Source organism: Takifugu rubripes, chromosome 10 (assembly GCF_901000725.2).
Source record: "Takifugu rubripes chromosome 10, fTakRub1.2, whole genome shotgun sequence".
Taxonomy (NCBI): Eukaryota; Metazoa; Chordata; class Actinopteri; order Tetraodontiformes; family Tetraodontidae; genus Takifugu; species Takifugu rubripes.
The window spans coordinates 12225347-12244277 of NC_042294.1; the positions used below are offsets into that span (position 1 = coordinate 12225347).

General features: G+C 51.6%; 1 protein-coding gene across 10 annotated transcripts in view; it reads right to left on the reverse strand.

Annotated features, from left to right (window-relative positions):
• Window positions 1-18264, reverse strand: part of arhgap12b (Rho GTPase activating protein 12b) — a 27106-nt gene extending 8842 nt beyond the window's left edge. For 2 of the 10 annotated variants that reach the window (XM_029843053.1, XM_029843052.1), the window contains exons 1-9: window positions 17947-18098; window positions 15077-15843; window positions 4486-4755; window positions 2894-3034; window positions 2430-2510; window positions 1176-1295; window positions 790-864; window positions 495-556; window positions 10-139 (exon numbers count right to left, since the gene is read on the reverse strand). In XM_029843053.1, coding sequence (XP_029698913.1) covers window positions 10-139; window positions 495-556; window positions 790-864; window positions 1176-1295; window positions 2430-2510; window positions 2894-3034; window positions 4486-4755; window positions 15077-15843; window positions 17947-17983 — 1683 coding nt within the window. In that variant the 5' untranslated portion in view covers window positions 17984-18098. The other 8 variants (XM_029843059.1, XM_029843058.1, XM_029843056.1 and 5 more) reach the window with 7 other exon arrangements.
• Window positions 18265-18931: the final 667 nt, after the last annotated feature.

Sequence of the window (18931 nt, forward strand, 5' to 3'; positions counted from 1 at the left end):
CACACTCACATTCATCAGGAAAGAGGGCCGAGGTGGTCCGACTGTGGGGGTACATACCCAGCTGGTGCTGCCGCTCTGACCTTTGGCGAAGAGCAGAGAGGAACCTTGCAGAACCGTCCAAGACGAGGTCCAATTCTTCCTGGAGGCCAGAAAAAACAACACATTTAGGACAGAGTCCAGAGTCTAAGAGCCGCGTTTCTACGGAAGGAGCAGCTATTTTATCATTTCAAATATTCTCAGCACATCACGTATGAGCTTGACCTTGTTCCGGACACACAAGGTCAAGCTCATACGTTTATTACATTTAATCCGATCGATACAGATGATAGACAGATCAGAACCACGACCTCCAGGAGCAGCACCGTCGGTGCAAACTTACAAATGACCAATTTGGTTTTGAAATACATTTTTAAAGGAAAAAAATCCCGATATCTAATATGTTTCTGTCATAATGTTTTCAATGGTTTAAAAAAATTGGGGATAATTAATCTTACCGAACTTTTTTTCCATTCTCTGTGATTTTTGTGACATTGAGGACTCCACATTTTTCTGATGGCTGAGGAGAAAAACACGGTATAAGATTAGATTCTATCGATACCGAAGCACAAGCAGTCGCCCTATAGAAGCCTATAGAAGCCTATAGAAGCCTATAGAAGTCGATAACATGTGTTGGACTATAGTCGGAAATGTGACGCTTCATGATCACCCACAGGGGGCGCCATTTCACCAGCAGAAGACAGGACTGTGACCGTGATGAGATGAGACCGTGATGGGAGTCAGGATACTAACTGTGGAGGGATGTTTAGGAGATGAAGGGCAGGAGTCAGAGTCGGGAGAGCTCTGCTTTGGCCCTGGAGCACACTCCTGCCAACGAGAGCAACAACAGCATGACTTGCTAACAGCTAACAGCTAAAAGGCTTGGTAGTGAAGAGAAGAAAAATGGAGCAGCAGGAGAAGATTTACAGGATCACAAGATTGCTGCTGCTGCTGATCATGTGATGGAGTGACTTTTATTGGCACGTCACCACAGCTGTAACAGTAAAAATCACAAGCTGTTTGGACAGATCAGAACCACCTTTCATCGCTGGAAACCGACAGAACAAAGTTTCTCCTCTGTGAGAAGCGTAGAAACAGCCATGAAAGCACCTCCGCCGCTCCAACGTCTCCACACTAACCTTGTCATTGACGTCCAGCAGGTAGGTGCTGTGCCTCCACTTGGTCAGGACCACCGGCTCCTGTTGCTTTCTTTCCAGACTGCGAGTCTTGGGAACCTCTCCCGAGTGTGGCGAGATGTACTGGCGAAATGACAACAGTTCAGCCATCAAAAATGGCCTCGGAGAGTATCCGGCCTCAGGGAGTATCCGGCCCCTGAGAGTATCCGGCTCCAGAGAGTATCCGGCCTCAGGGAGTATCCGGCCTCAGAGAGTATCCGGCCTCAGAGAGTATCCGGCCCCTGAGAGTATCCGGCCCCTGAGAGTATCCGGCCTCAGGGAGTATCCGGCCTCAGGGAGTATCCGGCCTCAGAGAGTATCCGGCCCCTGAGAGTATCCGGCCCCTGAGAGTATCCGGCCTCAGAGAGTATCCGGCCCCTGAGAGTATCCGGCCCCTGAGAGTATCCGGCCCCTGAGAGTATCCGGCCTCAGGGAGTATCCGGCCTCAGGGAGTATCCGGCCTCAGGGAGTATCCGGCCCCTGAGAGTATCCGGCCTCAGAGAGTATCCGGCCTCAGAGAGTATCCGGCCTCAGGGAGTATCCGGCCTCAGAGAGTATCCGGCCTCAGAGAGTATCCGGCCTCAGAGAGTATCCGGCCTCAGAGAGTATCCGGCCCCTGAGAGTATCCGGCCCCTGAGAGTATCCGGCCCCTGAGAGTATCCGGCCTCAGAGAGTATCCGGCCTCAGAGAGTATCCGGCCTCAGAGAGTATCCGGCCTCTGAGAGTATCCGGCCTCTGAGAGTATCCGGCCTCTGAGAGTATCCGGCCTCTGAGAGTATCCGGCCTCTGAGAGTATCCGGCCTCTGAGAGTATCCGGCCCCTGAGAGTATCCGGCCCCTGAGAGTATCCGGCCCCTGAGAGTATCCGGCCTCAGAGAGTATCCGGCCTCTGAGAGTATCCGGCCTCTGAGAGTATCCGGCCTCTGAGAGTATCCGGCCTCTGAGAGTATCCGGCCTCTGAGAGTATCCGGCCCCTGAGAGTATCCGGCCCCTGAGAGTATCCGGCCTCAGAGAGTATCCGGCCCCTGAGAGTATCCGGCCCGAGAGTATCCCTAAGCCCTCAGAAAGGACACCACACTGATTTTAAGGTTTTTTTGAACTGTGGCATGAAATTATTTAGCGTCTAAATTAAATAAGATTATATAGGTATAGGTATTATATAGGTTTTACTTTTATTGCTCTTTAGGTTTTGAAGTCCAAAATCTGACTTTAATTTTACCTTTGGAAGCTCCCATTCGGACCGGGATCCGTCGGCACTGTAGTAGTAGGGCCGGCCTCGGTCGTCCACATGTTTGATCCACTGCACACATCAGAAGTCCACATTAAAACCTGCAGGAACCTGGGACCTGTCCTGTCCTGGTCCCTCATCACCTGACGCTCTGACGGCACGCGCCATGATCCATGCGTCTCTTTGGATCAACGTGTAAAGTCTAAATGTGAATGCATGTAAACGTCCTTTGTTTCTTTACAACAGACGCAGACTGAAAAAAGCCAAAGTTAATATTAGACGCTGCAGGTGCGAATTCCTGGATGCTAGTGCTAACTGCTAATGTGCATCTGTGTAGGCTCCTCCCACACATCTGCAGACGGCTGCACGGATCGCCGGAACGCCGCACACGTTGGGTTAGCTTTGCTACAAGGACGTCGTGCTATTGAGGAGCAGAGTTCATCCCTTCAGCGCACCTTCTCCTGCGTGTAGTCAGAAACATAAAGTGTGTGGCCGTGCTCGTCCAGCTCCTCGGACCAGCCTCTAGGGGGCGATCCGTACTGGCTGTCGGACTGACTGGAGAAGGTGCTGGGCCAGTTGTCCTCCGAGGACAGCGCCTGGACGGGACAGAAGGACTTGAGTTGATGGACAGCTCATAAGTACAGGACAGAATTCACCAAGCCAGGAAGTGATCACACACTTCCCGAAGAGGGCGGAGCTTTAGGGCTGCGCTCCCCGATGCTAAAACACGTGCTAACAAATGACACACACATCAAACATTCCAGGAGTTAAGCTGCAGCTTTCCTGATTTAACCTGAACTGACTTGTTCCTGGATCAAAGAGAGCAAATGCTGAAGAGCTCGGAATGACCGTATTCCCAGATTCCTGCTCAGGCTTTAGCTGGCTTTAGTTCATGAGTGGAGCTTCGTTCATGTGAAGAGACCTCACACACCCACACAGACACACACCCACAGACACCCACAGACACACACACCCACAGACACACACCCACACACACCCACACCCACAGACACACACACCCACAGACACACACCCACACACACCCACAGACACCCACAGACACACACACCCACAGACACACACACACACACACCCACACACACCCACAGACACACACACACACACACCCACACACACCCACAGACACACACACACACACCCACACACACCCACAGACACACACACACACACCCACACACACCCACAGACACACACAGACACACACACCCACAGACACACACACACACACACACCCACAGACACACACACCCACAGACACACACAGACACACACACACACCCACACACACCCACAGACACACACACACACACACCCACACACACCCACAGACACACACACACACACCCACAGACACACACACACACACCCACACACACCCACAGACACACACAGACACACACACCCACAGACACACACACACACACACACCCACAGACACCCACAGACACACACACCCACAGACACACACAGACACACACACCCACACACACCCACAGACACACACACACACACCCACACACACCCACAGACACACACACACACACACCCACACACACCCACAGACACACACACACACCCACACAGACACACACACCCACAGACACACACACCCCCACACCCACACACACCCACAGACACACCCACACACACCCACACACACCCACAGACACACACCCCCACAGACACACACACCCACAGACACACACACCCACACACACCCACAGACACACACACCCACACACACCCACAGACACACACACACACCCACACACACCCACAGACACACACACACACCCACAGACACCCTCACACACCCACACACACCCACAGACACACACACACACCCACAGACACACACACACACCCACAGACACACACCCCCACACCCACAGACACCCACAGACACCCACAGACACCCACAGACACCCACAGACACACACACACCCACAGACACCCACAGACACACACACCCACAGACACACCCACACACACCCACAGACACCCACACACACACCCCAGCCTGTACCTCGCTCTCGGCCGTGCCCAGGCCGTCTCCTTGGACGCTGCTGATGCTGGAACTTGTGTCCCTGGTTCGTGGGGGCTTCCACGTGCGCTCTCCACTGGCACGGTTGTAATAGAAATGCCGGCCGCTCAGGTCTTTGTGCGTCTCCCAGTCGTTGAGGATGTGAAGAGGGGAACCCGAAGGGACCGGTGGCAGGCTGGACTGGCAGACCTTCAGCTCCTGGAGGTTGGTGTAAACGGGTGAGTGGGAACGGCCGTGAGCGCTGGGGGATGACTGGGAAGAGCCGAGGTGGAGACGGTCAGTGGTGGTCACCATGGTGACCATGGTGTTGTATTGTTGCTCAGCATAATTCTAGTGAGGCGTATGTGTGTGTGTGTGTATATGTGTACACACACACACACACATATACAGTGGGACCTCTACTTACGAAATTAATTCGTTCCAGAAGTTGTTTCGTAACCTGAAAATTACGTAAGTAGAGATGTGTTTTCCATGTAAATGCCCTAATCCGTTCCAAGCCCCCAAAAATTCGGACATATTTTTTTTATAAATCATAAAAACGCATCAAAACATTTAACAAATACATGTAACAATTAGATTAGCGCACAATAAATGTAGGAATTCAGTGCAAGGCTTCTCCAGGAGCAAAATGAACTTTATTACAGGCTAATCTTATATTAGCCGTCATTACTAGCAACGAACGTTAACACTTGTGGTAACACCGCCATCTAATGGACAAACGAACGAACACCCACAATAAATAAAAGTTAAACGAAGGCGACGCTGGGACACACACAAACTTGTACAGATTGATGTCCCTCCTAGCCAATGGGATGACAGGAAGATGCTAGGCGACAGCCAATGGCAGAGCAGCTACTAGCATGTTTGCATCGCTAAACTCTGCGAGCTGCGAGTAGCAGCGGTAGCGTATTTTTGCCTTTTGTATCCTGAAATTTCCTTCGTAACAAGAGAAAATATTTTCCCGTTGAGACGCTTCGTAACCTGAAAAATTTGCATGTAGAGACGTTTGTAAGTAGAGGTCCCACTATAAATATATTATAAGGAAGGAACAGACACAACAATTAATAAATATAACTTAGACCAACATTTTTTTCTACACAAACAAAAATAACAGATATAGCTGTTTATCTATTGAACATCTCAACTGATCAAATGGACCTGCTAAAGTCCTCCCTCGCCAGTATGAAAGGGGAGCGGCGCTGAAGCACCTGTGCAGCTAGACAGGATCACCGTCACCTTTTCAGACCAGGAAACTGTCAAAGATGATTATTATTGGCTGTTCACCCCCGTATCCGTGGTCTGGGCTCAATCGGACGAGATTTGTGGGGTAACATCAAATATTTGCTCATTCTAGGTACTGCTAGCATGAACTGGTGCCTTGCTATACGTCATATGGTACTCATCAACAGTAGCGAGAATATGGTGTCACCTGGTGTCCAGAGTTGCTCACAAACACGTCATCATCCTCACTGGTTCTCCTGTAACCTCTGAACATGGACATTCCACGCATGGCGATGCACTTTTAATCCCGTTTCTGAACACAAGCGCGAACCGTGATGAAGGAACGGGCTCTGGAGCCGTTTCACAAAGACAAACTCCTCCAACACAACAGGAAGTGGAAAGGACCACAGCTTCCTCTATCACCGAGTATATTTCACCATATTGCTGCTTGTGTTAAAGACTCTTTCTTTCTAGCTGGAATTATTGACATAAAAGCAACAGCAGCCATCCGTATGACTGGGGTTGCATCTGTAACCATGGCGACGCACAGCCAATCAGGAAAGTGCTCCCCCCGCCCTTCTCCAGGAGGTGTGATGCTCATCATATTGGCTGCAGCCACATGACCAGATTAGCCTACATTTCCACCCTGGTGGGGGTCCACTCGTGTGGAACAAGCAACACCCCCAGCTGAATGCTAAAGGCAGCCTGAACCAGTCAGACCCATCAGCTAATGCACAGCTCCAATATTCAAATATCCTACAGTAAAAAACATCACAGGTGTTGAGGAACAAAAGCAGCTATGAGCTAATATAGAGTAGAGAGCTCTTTAGTGCTGGACATGGTTCACATCAGGCAAAAGCAAACTTAAATCTAGTGTGTTTTTAATGCGGCGGGCTAGCTTTAGCTAACACTCGACCCCAGTTTGGCTGGTTCTTGACAGTTCCCAGAGACGTTAGCCTCGGAGCTGCCCCAGGTTTGTGGATGTGTTGAATAAAAGCATGGAAACATATAATCAGTTGCTATTAGTTTGTGTTTGTTGTGACAGATTAGATTAGATCCCATTTTAGGAGCAGTTTATGCAGAAATGCAGGTAATTCCAAAAATATCAAAGCAGTTATTAGCCTGTGCGCACAGCTTTGTGCCCATTATTGACTCAGTATTGGTGTAAACAGCCATTCAGGTCCATTAAAATTCTTTGCAACTTAACCTTTGACCCCTGAACTCCCACGCAGAACTGAGGGGAAGACGTCTTCCTCCCCAACCCTGCAGGTGACCACGTTCAAGCAGCAGAAAGGATTTATAATAACAGGAAAACAGAGAATCGAACGTATTTGCTCCTGCGTGACAGCTCACCATTGCTAAGCTAGTTGCTAACATTGCAGCATGCCACACACAGCTTTTAACAGTCTGCCATGTTTTTAAATTTGGTCAGTATCAGAATTCCACGTTACTGGTTAGAACAGGAAAGGAGCTTTTAGAACGGCGACGCCTGGAACAATAATCCTACAGGAGCCGCTGAGCAGCAGCAGGGTTCAACGTGTCTCCTGCTGAGGGCCAGAGGAACATGAAATAATACAGGAAGTAGCTGACCTGCTGAGGCCACAGCTCATCTGGTCACATGGGTTAGAGGGGTGTAATGTCCTTCCTGCCATCCCAGTAACACCAGCAGCACAACCAGAACAGGCTGTGAGCAGAACATTCCCGTCACAGACCGGGCCCCTCACTGAGGAACAGGATCCATAGGAAGCACGTGGCTCCACAGGACATGGGCCAGCCAGCAGACACAGACCCAGTAGGATCCAGTAGGACCCAGTAGGATCCAGTAAGACCCAGTAGGATCCAGTAAGACCCAGTAGGACCCAGTAAGACCCAGTAAGACCCAGTAGGATCCAGTAGGATCCAGTAAGACCCAGTAAGACCCAACAGACTAACGTCTAGACCTCTTTGCTTTGATCAGAGAGCTACTTACGATGTAGTGTGGGCTCCTCACGTACGAAAACATGGTCCGAAAAGTCTGAATTCAGCCGTGAGCATGAAGCGAAGGAGACCGTAAGAGGAGTCCTGAGCAGATATGAAGCAGGTGGTGGCAGCTTCCCGACTGTGTCAGTGGCTGATTAAAGGATCTTAAGAGATCTATTTAGAGTCCTGCTTCCAAACAGGAGCGCTCATTGGTGGAGCCACCTGAACGTGAAGAAGGTGACACCCTGGAGCTCCTGATGGCTGGCTGCACTAAAGGGTGACCTCTGACCCACAGCATCCCAGGGTAGGCCAGAGGTGACCACGGAACACTCCATGGGTTAAATCTGCTTTACACACAGTCAATTTGCCATCTTTTATTTCATTTAATACTCCTTTTATTGGAATATAACAGCAGTTTCTGGCGTTTCTCACCTGACCCGGGAGAGCAGGTCAAAGGTTCAACACAATCCAGAAAATCCCAACAAGCGACCCACTCTAACCCTAACCCCTTTATGAAGGACTGCGAGGAGCCTCCGGAGGTTGGGTTCAGCACGTGTGAGCGAAACGCTCACCGCTCAAAGATTGGCGCCATCATCTCGTCCTGTGTTTGAGCTAACGTAGCAAAACGCAGATGAAGACAAGTGTTTGTTCTTCTGAGTGGTTACGAGGGTGCTTGGTTCAAGTCCTGGTGCAGACAACACTTGATCAAGTCCTGAATGGTTGATCAGACGCGGTGAGTTAACGAGTTACTAATGAATAAGATGTCCCTCATCAATCTGCATCATTATTATTGACTCTCAGATTCCAGGTCATTCCAGGTCATTCCAGGTGATTCCAGGTGAGTGTGGCTGCAGCCACAATAGGCTGTTAAGGCTCAGTGGGGGGGCTGTACATCAACCCCCCCTTTCCAATAATATTGGAACACACTGTCCAAAATGAGTGTTGTTGCCAGGGCAACCCCGCACATTAGTAATAAACGTGTGTTTGAGATACCAGCAGGTCATGAAATACGACCCAGATAAGAAAGTGTGGGTTAGGTTACCCTCACTGTCATTAACAATCCATTGGTTGATTTTAAAGAACCAACCCATAATAATGCCTAGTTCAGAGCGCGGCACTGGTTAACCCCTCTATAGAGAGGCTGGAACAGCCTGAGAACTACAGATCAGACCTACATGTTAACAGGACTCACTCGGGTAATAACCATGTTGTTACAGTCAAAAACAATAGTTGCTTAAAACAAAAAAAGCTGGACTGATGTGGAGCAGAGGGTTAGGGTCAGGGACAGGGACAGGGTTAGGGTTAGAGGGTTAGGGGGTTAGGGTTAGGGTTAGGGTTAGGGTTAGAGGGTTAGAGGGTTAGAGGGTTAGGGTTAGAGGGTTAGAGGGTTAGGGTTAGAGGGTTAGAGGGTTAGAGGGTTAGGGTTAGAGGGTTAGGGGGTTAGGGTTAGGGTAGAGGGTTAGGGTTAGAGGGTTAGGGTTAGAGGGTTAGAGGGTCAGGGTTAGAGGGTTAGGGTTAGAGGGTTAGGGGGTTAGGGGGTTAGAGGGTTAGTGGGTTAGTGGGTTAGAGGGTTAGTGGGTTAGTGGGTTAGAGGGTTAGAGGGTTAGGGGGTTAGAGGGTTAGTGGGTCAGGGTTAGAGGGTTAGAGGGTCAGGGTTAGAGGGTTAGTGGGTTAGGGTTAGAGGGTTAGAGGGTTAGGGTGACAGGCTCAAGAAACGAGGGGAGAATCCGTCACCGACGAGCCCGAGCACCAGGAGGCTTCAGGCTGGTGGGCTGATCTGCACACACATGAGCCCAGTTGGTCCACTACCCTCCCCACCCCCTCACCCTCCCCACTACCCTCCCCCTCACCCTCACCTCCCACCCTCCCCTCTCACCCTCCCCACTACCCTCCCCCCCCCCTCCCCCTCCCCGCGCCGCCGTGTGTCCGTCCAGAGAAAAGCGCCATTGTTTTATTACATCAGCGGTGGAAAGGCTGCTGAATGTGATGCGTTCTGTCCTGCAGTCACATGGTCTCAGTCTTTAGAATAATCAAGTGCATCGTCAGCTGGCTGCTGAAAACATGCGCACGCGAACCGTGCACGGCCTGTGGCCACGAGCAACACACCGACATTTCTGTCTTCAGAACCCTGACCCATGAACTTAAAGACAAAACATGACGCGTTTCCGTCTCTTTGCACTTTTTCCTATTTTGTCCAGAGTGACCCACAAACGCCCCTGACCTTTGTGGGTCACTCTGGGTGGCCCGGTGGGCCGGTGCCACATTAGAGAGAATGTCGCTGTTTCTTTCTTAGACTGGCACCTGACGCCGTCCTGACCGGATGTGCACAAGTTTGGGTCTGACCCCCAGACGGGTCGGGACCCCCAGACGGGTCTGGACCCCTAGACGGGTCTGGACCCCCAGACGGGTCTGACCCCCAGACGGGTCGGACCCCAGACGGGTCGGACCCCCAGACGGGTCTGACCCCCAGACGGGTCTGGACCCCCAGACGGGTCGGGACCCCCAGACGGGTCGGGACCCCTAGACGGGTCTGGACCCCCAGACGGGTCTGACCCCCAGACGGGTCTGGACCCCCAGACGGGTCGGGACCCCTAGACGGGTCTGGACCCCCAGACGGGTCGGACCCCAGGTTTGCCTAAAGGAGTGTGAAGCTGTGCATCAGCAGCAGCCAACTTCTGCCACTGTTCTGAGGAAGTGATCCAGACAGCTGCTAGATGTTCTGCCATGTTCTGTTTGCACCCCGTTGACTGGGAGGGGTGCACAGGAGTGTGTGTGTGTGTGTGTGTGTAGGGGGGGGGGGGCTTAACACAGCGCTGGGCCGAGCACAACCTTTTAATCCAGATATGTAAGAAGATTGCAAGGCTGGATGTGTGTGAGGAGGGTGGGGGTGGTTCGTTCAGAGGGCGCTACTTTTAAGCCCCCCTGTCAGCCCCCCCCCCGTCAGCCCCCGCCCCTGATCCACTGAGGCTCACGGCACTTTTTACATGATTACACCACTCTGGTCCGATTCTGATGGTTCCACTAATCCAGGCTCGACTGTGTGTCCATGGCAGTGACATCACCACAGCCCCAAAGGGCAACAATAATGCCCCAAAGAGCAAACAATAATGCCCCAGACAGCAGCCTTTTATAAGCAACACTAGAGGGAAGCAAAGCCGACTGCTGATGTTGTTTAACAGAATTCTGAAATAAGAACCACTGAATGAAGAATTTCTGAACATCAAAGCAGAAGAGACAACTACCCCCACAATTTCCTAGAAAGACCGACTAGATCCAGTGGATCCATCATGTGATTCAGTGTGTTTTAGTAGAAAGTGATATTTGATATTTGCAGAGATTCCTTTGCCCCGTGCTGCCATGGAGAAGCATTAGCTCTGAAACAAGCTAGGACATGTAGCATCATAAGGTTAGCAGGTCACCACTGCCGGGATGCTGATCTGTTGTTCCATTAAATAGGGTTAAACAGGGTTAAAGAAGCAAAACCTCTGATTTTTTAATATCTGCTGTGTAAGAAACCTCATCCACTGAAGATTAACGACAGCACACACATCAAGTCTGACGGCGTTTGGATTCACGTAGAAACGGAGTGAAAACGGCACTCGTGTCACCGTGAAGGTCCCTTTGCTAGAGGAACACACGCCTACGCTCGCCTCCACGAGGCGCTCTGCAGCTTGTGCGGAGAAACTTGTGAAATGTGCGATTTATTTGGTTTTACCATCGCTGGGTGAGATGGAAGCCGAGCTGAAACCGCCACGTGAAAGAGAAGGTTGCGGTGGTGGAACGATTTGGTGGTGGAACTTTGCCCCGTCAGGTGCCCCAAACATCATCGCTGTACGCTAGACCGACAGGCTACATAAAACCCACGCAGTGGTCGATGTCAGTCTGGATGTTCTGAGTGGAAATGACCAGAGGGATAGGCTTAGGCTTCGGACTGCCCTCCACACGGGTGCACCGGGACTGCCCTCCACACGGGTGCACCGGGACTGCCCTCCACACGGGTGCACCGGGACTGCCCTCCACACGGGTGCACCGGGACTGCCCTCCACACGGGTGCACCGGGACTGCCCTCCACACGGGACTGCCCTCCACACGGGTGCACCGGGACTGTCCTCCACACGGGTGCACCGGGACTGCCCTCCACACGGGTGCACGGGACTGCCCTCCACACGGGTGCACCGGGACTGCCCTCCACACGGGTGCACCGGGACTGCCCTCCACACGGGTGCACCGGGACTGTCCTCCACACGGGTGCACCGGGACTGTCCTCCACACGGGACTGTCCTCCACACGGGACTGTCCTCCACACGGGTGCACCGGGACTGCCCTCCACACGGGTGCACCGGGACTGTCCTCCACACGGGTGCTGATGGGAGCCAAGAGGCTATATAATCCCACCACGATGGGCTGAGCTAAAAGGTGCTCTCTGAGGGGCAAAACCATCTTCCAGTTTCTTTCCACAGTCCAGCTGACTTTCTGGACCTCGAGAACTATGAGCTGGACAACTGAGACCCTGTCTGGATTTATGATTGTTAAAATCAGGGTGTAGTGGCGCCTTCAAATCCACTTTTAGGACTATTTATGCATTATGACTATAAGTATTTATGTCTGCCCACATTAAATACTGAAATATAAAAGGAAGGACTGTGGATGAGATCATCTCTGATTCCTAATCACTGAATCCTGGCAGTGCCGTCCTCCTGGCTTTAGACTAATGGTTCTGTTTGAAGCATCCCAACACCACAATAAAACCCTAATGGAAGGCAGAGCTGCTGGTTCTAGCACGGCCCATTCAGAACCATAGCAGTAGCTTTTGGACCACAGCAGCAGAGTGGAGCTGTCTCATGGTCCACGTGCCCTGTAATCTGCAGAGTCTTGGTCCTGGACCAGCTGAAAAGGAGGCCCCTGCTTGTTTTCCAGTGCATTCCTGACATTCCGACCACGCTGTGAACACTCACACTCACATTCAGTCCACTTGTCAACTTTGCTTTTCCCTTTAGGAATGAAGTTCCTCTTTTTTGGAAGCTTATTTTAAAAAGGAAATGTGAGCTCATGGTTGGTCAAGCGTCGGTGTTCTCCTCACGCTCTAACCCTAACCCTAACCAGCTACTTGGTTAATCAGCGGGTAGACTGACACTAACCCTAACCCTAACCAGCTACTTGGTTAATCAGTGGGTAGACTGACACTAACCCTAACCCTAACCAGCTACTTGGTTAATCAGCGGGTAGACTGACACTAACCCTAACCCTAACCAGCTACTTGGTTAATCAGCGGGTAGACTGACACTAACCCTAACCCTAACCAGCTACTTGGTTAATCAGCGGGTAGACCGACACTAACCCTAACCCTAACCAGCTACTTGGTTAATAAGCGGGTAGACCGACACTAACCCTAACCCTAACCCAGGATTCCATCAAGGTTTGGCAGAGAGTTCAGAGGAACTGAAACAACTTCTGGAATGAGACGTAAAACATCTTCCGGCTTATTCCAACAGTCCAGTTGACTTTCGGCTGGACTCTAATTTCGACCAATCTGAATGATTGGACACACACACCTCCTGGTCCAACCAGCTGGTCCACATCCCTCTGACATGGTAACATAGGAACTATAATCCAGCCTGTTAATAAATAAAGACTTCTGGAGGCTCGACCAGGCAGCGTTAGCCATTAGCTAGAGACGTTTGTGCTCTGGTTATCTAACTGTATCTGAACAGGTTCACTGTAGTCCCTGATTTCAAGATGATCATTTAAAAAAAAAATATTAGTACAAGATTATAAGATTAGTAATTGACACATTTGTTATTTATCACGTGATATGAAAATCCTAAAAAACGGTCCGAACAAGAATCAAATGGGCTTTTGCACATTTCTTACTGAAGTTCAAACCGATTTCTGGGTGTGTGGTCACAAATCTCATCGAGCCGTCGTGACGGCCGGGAGCTGCAGCGTCATTGAGGGCCATGCTGCTCCGGGGCCAGCTGGCCCTGCAGCCTCTGCTCCGGTTAGGGGTTAGGGTTAGGTATTAGGGGTTAGGGTTAGAGGTTAGGGTTAGGTATTAGGGTTAGGGGCAAGGGTTAGGGTTAGGGGTTAGGTATTAGGGTTAGGGGTTAGGGTTAGGTATTAGGGTTAGGGTTGGAGTTAGGGTTAGGAGCTAGGGTTAGGGGTTAGGGGTTAGGGGCAAGGGTTATGGGTTAGGGGTGGGGTTAGGGTTAGGGTTGGGGTTAGGGTTAGGAGCTAGGGTTAGGGTTGGGGTTAGGGGCAAGGGTTAGGTATTAGGGGTTAGGGTTAGAGGTTAGGGTTAGGTATTAGGGTTAGGGGCAAGGGTTAGGGTTAGGGGTTAGGTATTAGGGTTAGGGGTTAGGGTTAGGTATTAGGGTTAGGGTTGGAGTTAGGGTTAGGAGCTAGGGTTAGGAGCTAGGGTTAGGGTTAGGGTTAGGGGCAAGGGTTGGGGTTAGGGTTAGGGGTTAGGTATTAGGGTCAGGGGCTAGGGTTGTTTTTGTCCAGCGGAGGACAGAAAGCAGGACAAGTGGCACTTTTTCTTGCACAGCTTCAGTCACTCAGCAGCATCAGGCCAAGCAACAACAGCACCACGAGCACCTGCCTGGATGCCTGCTGGGCCTCTATCCTGTCCTGACTCTTTTATCCACCCCCTCCCGCACAACCAGAGGCGGATAAAAGAGGCTCGTGCAGATGTAAATTAAGGGCATTTCTTTGGCCTGGGTCATGTGACAACTGTGAAATTCATTCTAAAAGTTTAGTGGACGTCGTAGGCAGTAACACACAAAATGGCCTGTTTGAAGGAAAACCTGCCCACCACTTATCCAGCCTCAGTTTGGGTTCCCTTCTGAACGGCGGGGCCGACTGGGGGCACCAGATGGAGCCTTCACAGATATGACCTAGTTTCTATTCACACCCATCTCTCTTTGTTCGCTCCGTGGTGGAGAAGGCTGCAGAACAAAGAACACAAGCAGGGACCAGAGCTTTTAAATAAGCTGACTCTGCCTGGACACAACCAGCCCCAAAACAGCTCGCACAGGCCAGCGAGGACCCCCGCTGTCTGGAAAACCTTTCTCTGCTTTGAGCCCCCTCAGCAGCAGAGTCCTGAGTTCCTACAGCCGTCCTCCCTGTCTAAGGAGGACAACTATGCAGGAACTGGAGGGCAAAACAATCACTGTGTGTGTCTGGGGAGTCTGTACATTTGGATTCCTGGAGAAACCCTGATTGATACCTAGTCCCTCCTCGGTTGGGATCTAATATCTTTATAGAGCAGCACTGAAACCAAGAGAGCACTCAGCCAACCGTGAGGTCCCAGACCAGATTTAAGATCTCAGTGCAGACTTTTTGGCTAGTATGAGCACACGCTTGCGATGCACAACACACACTGGTTGTCACTCACCTGCTCTGTGGAGCTGCTGCTTAACTCATCGCCAGACTCGGAGTCATTGTGGCTCTTATTGAGCCCCTCCCCAGGTAGTTCCCTTGGAGGGGAGGTGTGATCCACCTGCGTGCTTCTGCTGTGGCCGTCTCCCATTCTAAATGGAGGGGAGTCCGTCCGGGTGCTCGGCTGTGACGCACCGACGCTGTGGAGCTGGTTGTTGTTGTTGTTGTGCAGCAGCACCAGTTCAGCCACCACCTTGCAGTGTTGGGGGCTTCCTATATTTTGATTTGGGTCTTTGGGCAGAGCTGGGGGGGTGTTGCGGTCAGAGGACGGTGACGGGGTGGAAGATGGTGAGGGACGCCCAAAGCTTGACATTTCGGGTTGTGGTCTGTTGAGGTTTTCATCTGATGGCCGGCATATGTCCAGAACAGTGGGCTTGGCCTTCACACCGGGCTTTGGTGGGGGCATGAGGGCCCGGCGCACCTCTCTCACATACTGGGCCGGCACATAAAAAGCCTTTGTGCCCTCTTCCTTTCTCACCTGCCACCAATCTTCATTGGTCTTCTTCACCAACATGTAGCACTCTCCTTGGCGAATAGTCACCACCTTGTCTTTAGACTTGTACTCGTAGTCATACTCCACTGCGATGTAGATCTGGCCTGGGGCGAGGTGTAACCCCTCTCCATCAGCCATGATGCCAGAACATGCACGTGAACCCTGACCTTCGCTTTTCACAAAGCCAAAACTGAAGGTTTCCTCATGATGGACCAGGGTGAGCTTCTGGGCTGAAAGAGACAGACAGGTCATCTGTAGATATCACACATAAAGCTTTTCTCCCCACGACATGGTGTCAACGTGGTGTTAAACCTGCTTCAGCAGGAGGCAGCAGACCTACAGAAGCACAGAAGAAGAGTTGAGACGTGAACCTGTAGCGATACGAAACCCAACCTGCCGCTAACGCAGTCGTGCTTTGACATTAAAAGCAGTTTCACATGACAGCAATAACCAGAGATGAACCATGTTTTTACGGGGTGAGCAGGTACCAGAAGGTTCCGTGCACTGAACAGGAAGGGGCCGGAAACGCTCCTCACATCCAAACATGCACCTCTGTTGGGGATTCGGCTCCAGAACCTCTGCTCAACAAAGCCACAGCGGCCAGTCTACGCTAACACGGCCCCCGCCACGGCCCGGCCAGGTCACCTGACCCCCCCCTGCGCAGCTACAGGTGATGACAACATGAGCCCACATGCTGATTCATGTAAGTTATCTAACGACCCCCAGGGGCTTACATTCCCTCTGAGACTGAGTCCAAAAATAAAGGGGGATCATTTAAAGGGTCGGACACGACGGTGTGGCATCCTCACGCCTTTGGGAAGTCACAACGTTCAAAAGAGAATCTGTTGTTTTAGAAATGCAGCATGAAACGAGCGTCCAGCAGGAAGCTGCAGCTCTGCCGCCTCCCGAGGAGGCTGATTCCCGACCCCCCCAGTCCTGTGGTCACACCCGGACACACTCCGGCACGCTGGAACACGGTCTGCTTGTATTTTAGGCTTCTCATGAACACGCAGCTCGACACACGTGCGCCTCCGCTCGGCTCCAGACGCCACTGTGAGTCTATTCTGGGTGCATATCTGTCGGGCGAGCGTCACCGTGTGTACATATTCTTTTACATAACGATGCCCCCACACACACACACACACACACCAAAGGCACCTGCCATTATTTCCTGCACGTCCAGGATGTGGATGCACGGCAGCGGCTATTTCAGGGGAGACGAACACGATCCACAGAGTCACACGTGCACAATCCTGGACTCCAAATATAAAACAAAGCCACGAACTGTGGGAGTCAATTATACTCCCATTATATCAGAACTTCATTTTCAGTATAATACCTGGGAAATAATCAATATTCTAAACTGTTTTCACAAACCCGTGGAAGAATCTTACTCATCTGGGAGGACGGAAAATGAGAAATTTCCCCAAAAATAGATCAACGTGTTTGGAAAAGTGAAACAAAAAAAGTTGTTTCTTTAATGTTAGCTTAATTATGGTCTAGCTTTTCCCCTGATCTTAAAAAGATTAACATTTTTTTGACAAATGGTCAAACAGAACTGACTGGATCCTTTCGCTGCAGTATGGGACTCAGATTTTACACCATAACTTTTCGATGTAAAAGCTAAATAAACACGTCAGGTTAAGTCTATAACTAACTGACAGCAGACGGAGAGATGATCAAAGGGTGCGAGTTGGAATCAGGGTTGTTAATTAAAGAGGCCGAGGCTGGAGCAGAGATGCTGCAGATATCTGCACTCTTTTGTCCCTCCGCTTCAGTGGCCACAACCTGTGTCCAGGCAGCATCAGCACGTGCTGCTGAGATCTGCCCCCCAGATCTGCCCCCCGGACCTGCCCCCCGGACCGGCACCCCAGATCTGCCCCCCGGACCGGCACCCCAGATCTGCCCCCCGGACCAGCACCCCAGACCTGCCCCCCGGACCAGCACCCCAGACCAGCACCCCAGATCTGCCCCCCGGACCAGCACCCCAGATCTGCACCCCAGACCTGCACCCCAGACCAACACCCCGGATCTGAGTTCCACACCCATAAAACACACCGCCAGGTTCCACCAGACCGCAGGCAGGGTTAGGGTCGGGTTTGGGCTAACCCAGCCCGCAGGAACCCAACACAAAGGAGTTTCTGCATGTGCATCCATGACAAAGGACTCGCCATCAGCGAGGATCCGCGGGGGGGGGCGGCGGACACCTACCCGGCCACAGGCGGCCAGACACACCGCGACGGTTTCAGCTCTGCAGCCACAGCTCCGTGAGTCTTTCCATTTGGTCGCCGTTCAGTCGGCCCCAACCCCGGACCCCGATATCAAAGCCCTACCACAGTGATCCAGAGACTCGGCCCAAAGCAGGTTCATTCAGAGACGCTTCGCCCCCATCTGCAGCTCGACAGCGTGCGTAGCGACAAAGTGGGTCCGGCACCAGCCCGCGGCTCCTGCGGGACAGCCGGCGGGTGAAACACGCCAACGACGGACACACGTACCTCCAGGTGCTGCGGCCGCGGCTCCACGACACCCGCAGCAACTTTTAATAACCAGTTTTAGGGAACACGAGTGCGATTAAGACCGCAGGAGAGCTCTGATGGGTCGGGAAGTTGTTCGAGACAGACACGCACAGCATTTCCGGTTGTCAAAATAAAGGCATCCCCGTTTCCGCTGACGGAGTCAGGACGTAAAAAGAGCTCGAAAGTAATATCGAGGACACGCATGATCACGACCACCGAAAATAACCATAGAGGAAGACCAGTCATTGATATAAAAAACAAAGCTAAAATTGCGTAGGACTTATAAAATATTAAGCGCCCTTTTGTTCTCCCCTTAACTATAGGTTTTATTTTGAAAGGAATTATCCGGCATCGGTGGTTTTATTCAACTTTCCGACATAAGACACACAGACCCACCCGTCCGTCTTTGATGACATCGAAAGTGCCCCTTTCTGCGTCTCCGGGTGGAAGAAACGGGTGTTTGTGCATGTTTGTGCACACCCAGAATCTCTCAGGAAAGAATCTGAACAGACCTTCAGCATTTCACCTCCATCTCTCCATCCCGTGCTGCTCCAGGCCTTGGCTCGGTGCTCCAGGCCTTGGCTCGGTGCTCCAGGCCTTGGCTCGGTGCTCCAGGCCTTGGCTCGGTGCTCCAGGCCTTGGCTCGGTGCTCCAGGCCTTGGCTCGGTGCTCCAGGCTCATCACACATATCATGGACTACAGGATGCTCACAGCAGAAACAGTCCAATGGAAAATATTACATCATTGCAGGGTGCTGCATTTACAACGAGCTGAAGCTGAATAATAATAGAGAAGAAGACAA